The 14,761-nt window shown below is 38.9% G+C and overlaps 1 protein-coding gene across 1 annotated transcript in view; it reads left to right on the forward strand.

Moving 5' to 3' along the window:
- LOC124612595 (basic salivary proline-rich protein 2-like) overlaps positions 1–12,234 on the forward strand; it is a 123,217-nt gene extending 110,983 nt beyond the window's left edge. The window contains exons 4-6 of the mRNA XM_047140878.1: positions 11,436–11,571; positions 11,786–12,025; positions 12,098–12,234. Of these exons, the coding sequence (XP_046996834.1) occupies positions 11,436–11,571; positions 11,786–12,025; positions 12,098–12,234 (513 nt within the window). The remainder of the gene's footprint in view (positions 1–11,435; positions 11,572–11,785; positions 12,026–12,097) is intronic.
- The last annotated feature ends 2,527 nt before the right edge of the window (positions 12,235–14,761 follow it).

Raw genomic sequence — 14,761 nt, forward strand, 5'->3', positions numbered from 1 at the left:
CACACTGCTTCATGGGTCACAACAAACAAAATCAGTGATTTAAAAGAAATCTCTGAACATAACTGGGCAACCTGCCATTACTGTTGCATTTTTTCTCTCTTACTGTACATTACCTGTCACCTCAAAATCAGCAGTATTAGTATCAGAATTTTCGTGTTCAAAAAACATTTAATATGAAAGAATAACTGAAGTTAAGCTGAAACAGTTTTGGGGACTGGACAATGATAACTGTAGTTGAGTGAAAACTTAGTTACCAGTACATGGTTAATTTGTTAAAAAGTAATTTTCCAGTATTTTCAAGTGTAAAAGATAATGTCCATCTGAGATAAAAGTTTCTAATGTGATAAATATTGACCAAAGGACTTCTTTTAGTAGATAGTGCCATTCATGGAAGTATTGCTGAGTGTGTATACACAGATTTCATTGATGGAAGTACAAGTAAATACAGTGAAAATGCAATTTAAAACAACTGAGCATTGGCAGCATCTGTGGAATATTACAAACAGTAGTAACTTGGCAATAACAACATTCTTCTGAGGTGCAACATTTTCCTTTGGCATTCTATATTAATGAAGAATAGACAAGAAGAATTACCACAAAACTGGAAAACTTTGCCAGGGTTACTTCCTTCTTACAACAGAAGAAATAATGATTATTTGAAGAACTCTCTTGTTGAGGATACTGTTTCAGGTGGTGCCCAAATCAAAGGCTATGGGGCTCACATGCTGACTGAGAAATCATGATCCATAGAGAGTGGGCAACAGGTTGACTGACACTCTGCCTGAGGACAGCTGGAATTGAGATCTTGGAAGAAAACAGTGGTCAAATCTACCACTGAACATCAAACAGTACAAAATCCCTACATGAGACTTGTTCAGATTTGCTTCAGGTAACAACATGCACAGTAAAATTACTGTAATTCATTAATTGACTAATATCATGTAGGTACAAATATCCTGATATTTAACATGCTCTCTTGATTTATTTTTCCTTAAACAAAAGTTAATTTTTTATGAAACTGGGATACTGTTTGTGAGTGTCTGCTGTGTAGGGAAGTTCCAGACAGAGAACCCACAAGGACCTATTGTGGTGTCTCCTTGGGTCAGACACAATAGAATAACTTGTGAATGTATGAGCCAGTGTGAGGAGTGTTCTCTCACTGTAAGATAAAATCAAGAGCGAACCCAGTGTGGACATTCCAATCTGCATAAAGTGATAACATATTTTCCACAAAGGTTAGTAGTGGTTTTTGCATCCATTCTCAAACTATTAAGGGCAGTAGAAGTTTAGCAATCCCTATCCCAAGCCTTCAGAATTACAAGCTTCCTTGTTTCTTAAGTCAGTACCAACTATTCTGACATCTATTAATTCACTCTTACCCAATTCCTCAGTAAGTTGGTCAGTGAACTCATTCCTGGTATACTGATGTGTCTCAGTCATCATTCGATAACATATTAGCAAAGCCAGCCCTTAATTGATTCCCAAGCAATTACCAGGTTTGCCAAAAGTATTGTTTCGATAATTATTTCTGTTAATTTCATTATTTAAAAAATAATTTGGCCTGACCTTTCTGGTAGAAGAAATTGTTAAAAAAGGTGGAATTTTTGAACACATTCAGTTAATTGAATGAGTTAGGTTTTAATTGTCATTTCTGTAACAAACATCAAACTAAGTATACTTATAGTATCTATTATTGTGTGGATATATAAAGACCTGATTTTTAGTCCCGAGACAATCAGACCATGGCCGATTTTTAAACGATACACTTATATTGGTTAGATCAACAACAATGCTTCATCTTAACCATGAAATTAGTGCAACACAAATAGGCATGTGTTAAAATAATGACAGTGTCTGTTCAGTAGTGTCACACATACCATATTATTCTGCATGAACTGTGTGGTTGGGTTTTTACTGCTCATAGATGTTCAGTGGTGAACTATTGCAGCAGTATGCTGATGTCTGCCTGCAAACTATTAATGAAGCTTATCAAAAGTTAACCAATAGCAAACTGGACATATTAACTGTGTAATATTAGGGGGTTGTGAACAGTGCAGTGTGAAACGCAACTGTGCAACTGTAGGCTACATCATTTACAGTACTCAGTGTTGAACTTCCATCCCCAATTTCTCAGCCAGTATAACAACGCAATACTTTGACTCCAAGAACTATCAAAGAAGAAATAAAGCAGGCAAACGTCACAATGGGGTAGTGCTGGCTAATAACTTGGAGGTAGCACAATGAGCCACACCAAGACAGCAACTTCTAATTGTCATTGGTTCCGTTGGCTCCACAGTAAATGTGCTGCATACATTTGGCGGGGACTGTAGTTTGTAGTTACCAGTGTACAAAAACACATATTGAACACCACTATTAGTTCAGAAGGTGGGTGGTGTATGTAGAAAGGAAATTAATTGATGACACAAATTGTGACTTACCAGAAATAATGCACTTCTGCAGGGGGATATTTAGTCTCAGATGAAAAAAATAGTTAGAGAAATGGATATCAGCACACAAAAGGAAGGTCTATTGTCATCGCTTGGAGCTCCATGCACATGAAAACTGAGTGCCCTGAAAGGAAAACAGGAAGGATTGTGGGGGTAACCATATGCTACTGACAAAACTCACCATTACTGCTTCTTTTTCTCCTAATTCTTCTCTTTCTTCTTCCTCTCCTCTCTCACCACCAGTCTCCTCTCTGGCTGGTTGTTGGGCCCCTGATCGTCAGGGAAAAAAACTGATCAGTTTTGAGATACTGTCAAAATTTAGGCACAAATATATGACAAATAAAAGACAAACCAAGTATGTCTCATCATGGAATAAAATAGCACCAATTGAACAGCAGAAAACCCAAGTTGGAATATTAACAACATTCTGAAGAAGATGGATTGCTATCCACCATAAAGATGACTTGTTGAGCTGCAGACAGGCAAAATGAAAAGACTTTCTTGTGTCCACCTGAATGAACATAAGTGTGTGTTTGTGTGTTTGTGTGTTTGTGTGTGTGTGTGTGTGTGTGTGTGTGTGTGTGTGTGTGTGTGTGTGGGACAAACATGATCCATTCTAAGAGTCGCCCAGTACATTTTCTTTGGGATTTTGCATGCCTCAGTGGTGTCAGACAGCCGTACCATAGATGCAACCACGAAGGAGTATTTGCTCAGAGATTAGACAAAAGTGTGGTTGGTGAAGGGGAGTGCAGCACCCTTTTTGATATTTGAAGGTGCAACAGTCTGGGCAAGTGACTGCTCTGGCCTTGTGACACCAACTTACATGGCCTTGCAGTGCTGGTACAGTGAACAGCTTCATGCAAGGGGAAAACTACAGCCGTAATTTGTCCTTAGGCCATGCAACTTTACTCTACAGTTAAACGATGGCATCTTCTTGAGTAAAACATCCCACACATGTAAATGATCCCCCATGTGGATTTCTAAGTAGGGACTGCTCTGTAAAATGTCAGGAGAAACACAACTGATACTCTACATGTTGGAGGATGGTAAATTGTGTCCTTAAGCTGGGAGGGATGCCTGAAAATTTAAGAAAGTAAATGTATAGCTTAAAGTTAGAATATAATGGGAATTATTGAAGTTCAGTGGCGAGAGGAACAGGACTTCTGGCCAGATGAATACAGGGCTGGAAATATAAATCAAATAAAGTAATGTAGGAGTAGATGTAATAATGAATAAGAAAACAACAAACAACAATTCAAGCAAGCCACTGTGAACAACATTGTTAACAGATTATTGTAGACAAGATACATGAAGCCAAAACCCATTGCTGTATCCGAAGCTTACAATCCCACTAGCTCTGCAGATGGAGCAATTGAAGAAATGTGTGGTGAAACAAAAGAACTTATTTGGACAGTTAAGTGATACAGAAATTTAATTGTGATGGTGGATGGGAATACAATAGTAGGAAAAGAAAGAGGAGGAAAAATAGAAGGAAAATGTGAACTAGGGAAAGAAATGAAAGAGGAAGCTGCCTGGTACATTGCTGCACAGACCACAATTTAATCATCACTAAAACTTGGTTTAAGAATCATGAAAGAAGGTTACAGACACTGAAGAGTTGCAGACACCAGCAGGTTTCAGATTGATTATATAATTTTGAGAGAGAGACTGAATTATGGGTCCAGATTTTAAGATATATCAAGGTGCACATGCAGATTGACCAGAATATACTGATTATATACCGCAGATTGTAACTGAAGAAATGGCAAAAAGGTAGGAAATTATGGAGATGGTATGTGAATAAGCTGAAAGAGCCAGAGGTCATTGTAAGTTATGGACAGAGCATTAGGCAATTTAATCACACTAGGACAGAGGAAAGGAACACAGAACAGTGGTTTTTGTCTGGCCTCCCAAGACAGAATTTTTTGCAACAATTTATAGCTTTCCTGAACTGCAAAGTGGACTACTGCATGCCATCATTTTAATAGGTGTGACCCTCTGCTAACCTCTGCCTACATAAGAATGGCTCCAAGCCAAAGTTATTGCCCATCCCTGCAGCAGCAGACCAAATGAATATGGGTTATGAAATGGTGAAGGCAGCAGAAGATCAGTTATGTAACAAGACAAGGCTTAGTAGAAATCTTTTGACAACAGAAGAGAACAGAATTTAATTGATAAAAGAAAGGAAATATAAAAATGCAGCAAATGAAGCATATAAAAGTGAACACAAACATCTACAAAGGAGTGACAGGCAGTATAAAATTGCTAAGCAGGAAAGGCTAGAGTTCAAATTTAAGGACTTAGAAGCATATGTCACAAGGTGAGAGATCAGCACTGCCAACAGGAAAATTTAAGAGGTCTTTGGAGGTAACATTAGCAGCTGTATGAATATCAAGAACTGAGATAGACAGAAACTACTAAATAAAGAAGGTAATACTGCAAGGAGTATAATAGAGGGTCTATACATAGGAGGTGAAGCTGTAAGCAACTTTATGAAAACAGAAGACAGAAGATGGGATGGGAGATATGATACAGCAGGAGGAATTTGACAGAGCAATGAAGGACCCGGGTCAAACCAAGGTCCCTGGAGTACACAACATCCAATCAGAATTACTGATAGCCTTGGGAGAGCAGCCTTGACAAAATAGAACTATTCCATCTGATGAGCAAGGTGTACAAGACAGGTGAAATACCCTGAGACTACAAGAAGAGTGTAATGATTCCATTTTCAAAGAAAGCAGGTACTGACAGGTGAGAGTATTTCATGGCTGCAAAATACTAACACTAATTCTTAGCAGAAGAATGGAAAAGCTGTTAGAATCCAACCTCAGGGAAGGTCTGTTTGGGTTACAAAAAAAAAAACACTAATGACACAGGGCAATAAATGCTAAAGGAAAACACGCAAAGAAAGAGATGAAACAAATGCTGAGATGGTAGGGAAATTGAAGAACATGAGGGATGTTGTAGAAGGTGACAGCAGGTGGAATCTCTAAGGTGCTAGACATGATGATGCCCACCCATCCCAGTCCCCACACCACAGTATGACTGTGACAACACCAGTGGAAGAAGACACATGGAAAGGTGAAACAAAATGGCACAAAGAACCAGGCAACATGTAGGGGAAAGGGGAGGGAGGAGGGCAGGAATCCAGCCCATCCTCACAGCTTTACTGGAGACGTGATACTGGCAGAAGTAAAGCTGTGAGAACGGGGTGTCAGTCATGCTTGCATAGCTCAGATGGTAGAACACTTTTCAGTGAAAGGCAAAGGTCCTGAGTTCGAGTCTTGATCCAGCGCACAGTTTTAATCTGCCAGGAAGTTTCAATAAAGGTATTATTTTTGCTAGTTTTTGGATCCAGTGGCTCCTCCTCCTGGCAGAAGTGTTCAAGGGGAAGGATGTGTTGTGAAGGATAAGGACTAGAGAGAGATTTAGGAAAAGACGCAGAGTTCATAAAAGTCAGCCTGAACCCCAGGTCATGGGAGGCTTACCAGACAGAATGAGAAGGAAAGCCTCTTTCCTTCTCATGCCATCTGGTTATTGATCATGGGAACAAAAAGAAGGTCGTTTCTTCAGGTGCCACTTCTCAGCATCCTCCCACAGTGAAACGAACAGCAGTCTATCAATGATGGTGTCATCATGATTCATGGAGGTTGTGTAATACACTATAGTGCACTCAACAGCATTTGCCACTATTTCAATTCCTTTTTATTTTCTCTATAACCCTTCATTGAAGGTACCATAGAAAGTTTACTAACATTGTTTTTAAATCAATGCTGAATTATATAAAACACTTTTTATTCCATTTAAAATTGTGTTTTTGGAACAAATGTTAATCATGATGAAAATTATGATATATGTAAGTCCTTAAAATAGCACAAAACTACCACAAAAAACTATATGGCATTACCTTCATTTTGAACTGTGTTTGAGAATTTTACTTTGAATGGATTCCAAGATGAGTCTTAGAATCAGGCAATTTTTTAATTATAGCAACTGTGACTCTTAAAGAGACTGGAAGTCCTTTCTTATCACAGTTGTGCATTTGTGGGAGATATTAATGCATGTCCACATTAGGCAACATAAAAATGAACTCCCACAGAAAGAACAATGCTTCCTGCAGTCTGAATTCAAATGTAACAGCCTGTACATGGCCCAGCCATTGGCAGAGAAGAAGATGTTGCATGTAATGTGCAATTTAGTGTGATGGGAGTAAGTGCGGGACAGAAAAGTATTGTGTTGGAAAGGAATTGAAAGTGAAGAGAGAGAAAGACAAGGCACAGGACAGGGGCAGAGGTGAACATGTGACTGGGACAGGAGCTAGTGAAGACTGACACATGGAGGATTCTGAGACTGAAAGCAATGACAAGGCAAAACCCTCTACTTATGTCAGGGAATCTGATATAGTAGCTGAGGGCAGTGATGAGGCGAGAATGCTTGGGAACTCAGATGCCATGGATTATGAAGTGAGGTAATAGCTGAGTATCACTTTCTTGGCAGCATATTCTGCAACTGCGTAGTCAATTTTGCTCTTTGCGGCAATTTGAGATGGTCTCTGAACAGCTGTTTGGTGATCAAGTTCAGGTTAAACATGACATGGAAATTACAGCACAGCTGGTATACAATATGACTGATTTTTATGAAAGGCCTTGCCTTTCATCTGGAAAGAATCACTGTCTGCTTACCACTGAAAAGATGAGTAAAATAAGTATGAGGGTGAGTCAAATGAAAACCTTATATATTTTTTTAATATTTTTTACTGTGCAGAAATGGTACAAAGCTGTATCACTTTTCAATATAATCTCACCCACGTTCATCGCAAGTCCTCCAGCACTTACAAAGTGTATAAATTCATTTAGAAAAAAATTCTTTGGTAGTCCACGCAACCCATTCATGTGCTGCGTGGTGCACCACTTCATCAGAACAGAACTTCTTTCCTCCCATTGCGCCTTTGAGTGGTCCGAACATATGGAAATCACTTGGTGATGAGGAATGGCACCATTCCTTGCTGGCTTTCTTCGTTTCCCATTGGTGGAAGTGAACCCAGGTTTTGTCCCCAGTAATGATTCTTGCAAGGAAGCCATCACCTTCTTGTTCAAAGGGCTCAAGAAGATCTTCACAAGTATCAACATGTCATTCCCTCATTTCAGGAGTCAGCTGCCGTGGGACCCATCTTGCAGACACTTTGTGAAACTGGAGAACATCATGCATAATGTGGTGTGCTGACCCATTAATCTGTAAACATGCTGCATTGTCATTTAGTGTCACTTCACTATGGCTTCAACTGCTGCAATGTTCGGCGGAGTCACAAATCGTTGTACCTGCCTGACCTAGACGAGGAGCATCTTCCACTGAAGTCACACCATTTGTGAACTTCCTACTACATTCAAAGACTTGCTGCTGTGACAAACATGCAGCCCCTTACTGGACCTTCATTCATTGATGAATTTCAATAGGTTTCACATCTTCACAAAAAACAAATAAAAGAATGCTGTTCTCCCCTGGTGCGAGTTTGCTGGCTATTTAATTCCTTAACAATTTCAGAAATGGGTGCTCCATACATCTAATTCTAACTACCCTCCCGTGTTCAAAGTCTTAATTCCCATCATGTTGCCAGAATCATGCTTGATACCATTTCACATGAATGACCTTCGCACAAATGACAGCTCCACCAATGTACTGGCCTTTTATGCCTTGCATATGCAATACTAATGCCATTTTTATATGTGCTTATCGCTACCCCACAACTTTCGTCACCTCAGAGTAAAGAAGTACAGTGTGACACAAGTGACATCAATGTTTAGTTACAGCCTGATGAGATTTAAAACTGGTGCAAAGAATGGCACCTTGTTTTAAATGTTGAGAAATTAAAAACTGTGCACTTCACGAAATGAAAAACTTAGTAATACAATATTATCATAAAAATATGTTGAAGTTCTGTCATGGGTAAAGCTCGCAGCAGACTTCAATTTATTGGTAGTATACTAGGGAAATCCAGTCAGTCTACAAAGAAGATTGCTTGTAAATCACCCATCCTAAAATACTGCTGAAGTGTATGGGACCCATATCAAATAGGACCCAACAGGTGATACTAAACACGTACAGAGAAGGGTGGCACTAATGGTCACAGGTTGGTTTGATCCATGGGAGAGTGTCACAGAACTGCTAATAAAATGAGCTAGCACACTCTTTAAGGTGGACATGAATTATTCCAAGAAAGCCTGCTTACTAAGTATTAGGAACTGGATTCAAATTATGCCACTCAGAACATATTACAACCCCGTATATACCAATTCCACAGGAATTCTGAGGAGGTGGTTAGATTAATTACAGCTTGCGTGGAGCCATTAAAACAATCATTCTTCTTGCACCCCATACACGAATGGAACAGGGGAAGAAACCCTAATAACGGGCAGTGAGGTGTACCCCCTGTCATGAACTGTATAGTTGTTTGCAGAGTGTAGAAGTGGAGTGTAGATAATGTTATTAGATGGGCAGATCCACAAACAGCATGGTGTCAAGTAACCACCAGCAAATATATAGTCTAACACAGGTGGCTTGAGGTGAATGAAGTAATGAATAAATGCCAAACATGAAAGAGAATTTTTACATTCTAGAAAATACAGATATTTATTTTCACTTCTAATGACCTCTGATTTCAGGAATGCAGACAGCTCTAAGAGAAATTCCCAACATGAACCATGAACAACATTTTTGTTTGCTTTTTCCTGGGATAGGAATATGAATTATCAAGTGGGTGACAAGTGCCACTTATGTAATGGAGAATCACCTCCCATTTGCTGAGTATGGAAGATCACATTTCACAAAATTCTCATAACAGAGACATTGCAGTAGCATGTAAACAGCTTACCTGCATTATCACTTCGTCTTCGCTTTCTACGAGAGACTGATGAATCGCTATCACCATCAGATTTTCTTTCCTGAAAGAAAATAAAGTTCAGCACTTAAATAAATTTAAATCAACAAAATTTGAGTGTAAATCAGTATCACAAAGACTGCAATATGTCTACATATATACTCTGCAAACCACTGTAATAAGAATAGAGGAGGGCTCCTCTCACTATACTATTTGGTAGGGTTATGGGAGAAGACGTTTTACCATGGAAATAAAGTGTCAAACAATAGGCAGATGTGCAAAAACTACATCCTTTACTAGTGCTGGAGCAACTAAAGACAGTGTTTGGACAGTATACAAAGTCTCTTCTTTCACTTGCCTCTATCTTCTCGCCCCATTTCCATTTTGTCAACACCATTCACACTGGTTGGGAGAGATAGTTAACACCCTTTGACAGATGTGGAAATAGGAAGTGTGTGTCACTGCATTCCATAGGTCAGCACTGTTGGTTCAAGCAAACTTGGGTCAAGCACTACAAGGGAAACCAAGAAATTTATTACCTGCCTGTTGGAAGGGAGGCGCTTCCACAATAATGTCTGCTGAACTCAGGACCATGAGTTTAAAAAAAGAAAAAAACTGTATGAGCATTCAATCATTTGATAAAGTGACGCACTAGATAAATGAAGTATGAAATTTTGGATGGAGACTCATCAACCCAAGTAAGAATAGCTTCTGACTTGGACCAGAGGACAGTGCTGGAACTCTACTCATTCTTATTTTATGTTAATGTGCTGACCAACAGTACTAATAGCAACCTCAGACTTTTCACAAATGATACTTACCAATAATGAATTATTGTCAGGAAAAATTTGCAGAAGAAACAATCAGATATGAAAAAAATTCAAAGTGGGGCAAAGATTGGTAACTTGATTTGATGCATAGAAAGGTAAAACTCTGGATTTCACAAAATGAAAAAAAGTCATACTTTTACTATATTATCAATGATTCAAAATAATTGTACAGTAAACTAAGACAATAATAATTTTCAGGAATTCAAAATGGAACAGTTTTACGAGGTCCATAACAGGTGGATGACTCCAATTCATCTGTGTGGCCAAATTTAGATAATTGCTAAAAGTGTGAGGGATCAGACCATTTGTTCAACTGACTGAATGTATACGAAGAAGGATGTCATGGATGGTTACAGGTTTGCTTGACTGATGGGAGCAATAATCCTGAGAAAACAGATACAAATTATCCCACGAAAGTCACCTTATGAGAATACAAGAACCAGTATTAGTGAAGAATCTAGAAATATTCTTCAGCCTCATGCATTTAGCTCCCTTAGAAACCCTGAAGACCAAATTAGGATATTTACTGTATACATAAAGGCAGTTAATCATCCGTTATTCACTCAGTCAATATGCAATTGCAATGAGGAGAAATCCTAACACATGGTGCCTTCCAAAATACCCTCTGAAACGCACTTCAGAGTAGTTTGAGGAATATTTAAGCAAACAAAAATATTTATGCACACACACACTTCTTAACTGATATTAGAAGAGAGGAAAAATAAAAGAAAGTACTTAAGTCTCAGGAGATTATATGAAGAAAAATTATTTAAATACAAGACAGAATTAATCCTAAATTTTTCAGCTTATTTCAGTACTAACCATTTCGTCCTATTGCATATGAAATGCCGTAACACTAGAACCACGGCTGGGTCACTCGTGACCCACTTAATTTTTTTGTTTGTCACTCTTTTGTATTATTTCCTAGAGTGTTACATTTCTGTGACTTTTATGAAATAATGTAATTAGTGATTATACTTCATTTCACATTTTATGGTGATAACATGAAAGAGAAATATGAAGATTCACCTAGAACTGCGGATGGGTCAATTCTGACCCGCCCAGTGCAGTCGCTATAACAATCGCATTTTTCATGTAGTTTCATGCCTATTGTTAGAGTGTTTTCGGCCAATAATCGCGAAACTCATTTTTACTTCACTTCTGGCTGATATTCCAGTTTTCAGCAGGGGATGAGAAAGACAGGTTCAAACAAGTCTGACCTTACGAATATGTCATGGCCACATTTCTATGCACATAACGGACATTATAAATGCTCTAAATGAGATTTTAGATAATGAATCTGAGGGTGAACCACTGGAGTCTCCATCTGAGGAAGAATTTCCATCGCCAATAGTTCTGGATTCTACATCAGAAGATGATCTTACTCCTGAGAAGGTTCTACTGTATGCTGATGAGATAGGTATGCTTTTTTGTGTGTGTGTTTTATAATGATTTTTGTTTATGTATATGTTGCATAGACAGTAATTTGAATTGCAACACTTATGTTTATACATTGTTTCCTGTTGAAATTTTACAAGTTATATGTTACATTTATGAAGGTGTTTTTTTGTTCTAATATTACACAATATATTCAATATTAAATCATGTTCTAATATGTATAACTACTATTACAGGAACAGCTGCCACAGAGACTAAGTCAACTCAAGGAAGTGGATGTCCTGAAGGTCAGTGTGGACAACAAACTGCCCAGGGTTCTGGACTACTTCAGTTTCCTTCAGGTAGAGATATTGTAGCACCTGATGGAACAACCTGGAAAGTTGGAGTATTAGGTGACTGTTCAGCTGGAAGATATTCACAACAGAAAGTTTTCAAAGATAGGACAGGACCATATCCACATGCAAAACAAAATGTGAGTGAGACCTGTTAGAGTGCACAGCATCTAATGATAATGGACAAAGTTTTGAAACATATTCTAAAATGTACAGAAACTGAAGCACCTCGTGTACTGAGATCAGATGAATGGACTATAAAAATTAAAGAACTGGAAGCCTTTATAGCTATATTGTACGTCCATGGTGCTATTGGAGCTAAGAGCTTAGAACTGGACACAAGTGGTCAGTGAAGTGGGGAAATAATTTTGTGAAATCAACAACGGCTCGTGACGGATTCAGAGATACAATGCGTTATCTCAGATTTGACAATAGATCCACAAGATCACAACGACTAAGAGAAGACAAGTTTGCTTTGGTATCAGAAATCTGGAGTGAGGTCATTGCGAATGCGCAGTCTAGCTACATACCGGGTCCATATATAACAATCAACGAACAGCTTTTTCCTTCAAAGTGCCGTTGCAGATTCACGCAGTTTATGGCCTCAAATCCGGACAAATACGGGCAAAAGTACTGGATGGCGGTAGATAAAGACTTAAAATATATTGTGAATGCTATCCCTTATATAGGAAAGGATGATACTAGGTGGAGTGATGAGCGTCTTGGTGGCTTTGTTGTAAAAAAAATTTATGCAACCTTACCTCAAAAAAGGAATAAATGTCACATGTGACAATTTTTTCACCTCCTTAGCACTCTCTGACACACTGAAAGCTAATTCTACGAGTCTTGTGGGCACAATAAATTGATCTCGCACGGAAATGCCAGTCTGTATCAAGAAGGCAAGAGAACAGTTATAAAGCACAGTATTGTTGAAAAAAGGTGATACCACACTTGACTGTTTATCATTGTAAGAGCAACAAGAATGTCTTGATTCTGAGCACTATGCATCCTTATGTGACGATTGAGGATGGTATAAAAAGAAGCCAGATACTGTTACGTTTTATAACTGCTCTAAATATGGAGTGGACATGGTCAACCAAATGGCTCGCAAATAGTCTGTCAAAGCACCATCGAGACGTCGGCCTGTTCACACATTTTACAACTTGCTGGATTTGGCTGGGATAAATGCGTGGGTATTGTTCAATTCTCTAAATGATAAAAAATTGAAACGCAGGGATTTCATCCTGCAGCTGGTGGAGGAGCTTGCTGAGAAGTATGCAGCGACTAGAAAGACTAGCGTCCCTGTCAGACCTGAAGATATTCCTGACAGACAAAAAAAGTGAATGTTGTCTTGTAAAGTCTAACTGTGAAGGAAACAAATCATTTGTAAAGTGTCACATCTGCAAGAAAACTGTGTGCAACAAATGTACATCAAAAGACTATTATTTGTGTTCATTATGTAACGGTAGCCAGTAAAAACACTCAGCATATACATGTAAGTTTTAAAATATTAAGTTATAATTTGTGTAAACATGGTTTATTTTTGTTAATTCCATTCTAAATATCATAGTGCTTCTAACAATAGATTGATTAGCAGTAACAATAACCCATTGACATAGGGGAAATAAAGGAAAAAATCGTGGGTCATTAGTGACCCAGCTGTGGTTCAAGGTACGTCCAAGTATCAGCGGTTCTAGTGTTAAAGCACTTCATTTTTGTTACTGCACAATGGGACTACATACTTTTCACAATAAACCCACATAGATTCATTATATTCAGGAAATTTGCATCTCTGCCTTACTTCCAAGTGACAGACATGGTCCAGTCTTATATCTTTTGGTGGCACATGGGCTGTTGGTACTCTACTGTTCTTTGCTTGGATTTTTGATCCACTTCATTGCTAGATCTCCCCCACTTTGCTGCAGTGGTACCTATCTGGCATAAGAATTCATAAACCTCTACACAAAATTTGCTTCCACTCTGGGACGAAGCAAGAAAATCCCGAGACCCAAAGAGCCAACACAACTGCTGGCTCACCCTGCATTCATGAAAATTACAGAGAGCATTGGTGATACTAATTGGGCTATAATGGCCCATCTCTAGAAGGTGCTTACATGGTTTAAGTACTGGGACAAATATACTTTCTTGCCATTGTGATATGAACTGGCCCTCACTCCTGATGCTGTTAAAGATGGTAAAGCTATGACACCAACAGTACCCTGATAGATGTTTAATCACTTGGATGCGGATGTGGTCTCGTGTTACGGCTGTATCAGGGCAGTGGACTAAGACACCGACAAATTCCCACTTGCTCAATGGAGCATTACATGGCTCCAGTGGTGTGTAGTGAAAGATAATTGCTTTTTCTCCATCCACTCTTTCAGGAGACAAATGGCAGGTTAATAATGCTCAGATGCAGATGCCCGGGCATAAAGAAGAGCAGAATGTTCAGTAATGGCACCTGGGTCGGTGCAGACAGTGCCATTCAAGGTAATACGAGGCACATCTGTAGGTGTCTGGTATCCATAGAGATCTCTGATCTTAGCCCAAACCTGACAGGAGAGGTACATAGTCTTATGGTTTAATGATTCGATTTCCAGCAAACTTATTTCTGTTGTTTTGTTAGGTGGCAGGCCCGAACATGAAGCTGCTTACAGGTGATAAGGTGCTTTGTGAGTGCTGCTTAGAGCATTGGAGAGCCAACATACAATCTCTAATGGCCTCTGTAGCATTTTATGACCACCAAGGTACTGTCTTCTTTTGGGGCAGGTCCACAGACAGGGGATCTCCAATTCAGCTGCCAAAGATTGAGTGCAGTCATATTCTCAGCTGCCTCATCAATATTTCCATGCAGCAGGAAGCCAAGGGTGACAGGAGATG

The sequence above is a fragment of the Schistocerca americana genome, chromosome 4 (genome assembly GCF_021461395.2).
Source record: "Schistocerca americana isolate TAMUIC-IGC-003095 chromosome 4, iqSchAmer2.1, whole genome shotgun sequence".
Classification (NCBI taxonomy): Eukaryota; Metazoa; Arthropoda; class Insecta; order Orthoptera; family Acrididae; genus Schistocerca; species Schistocerca americana.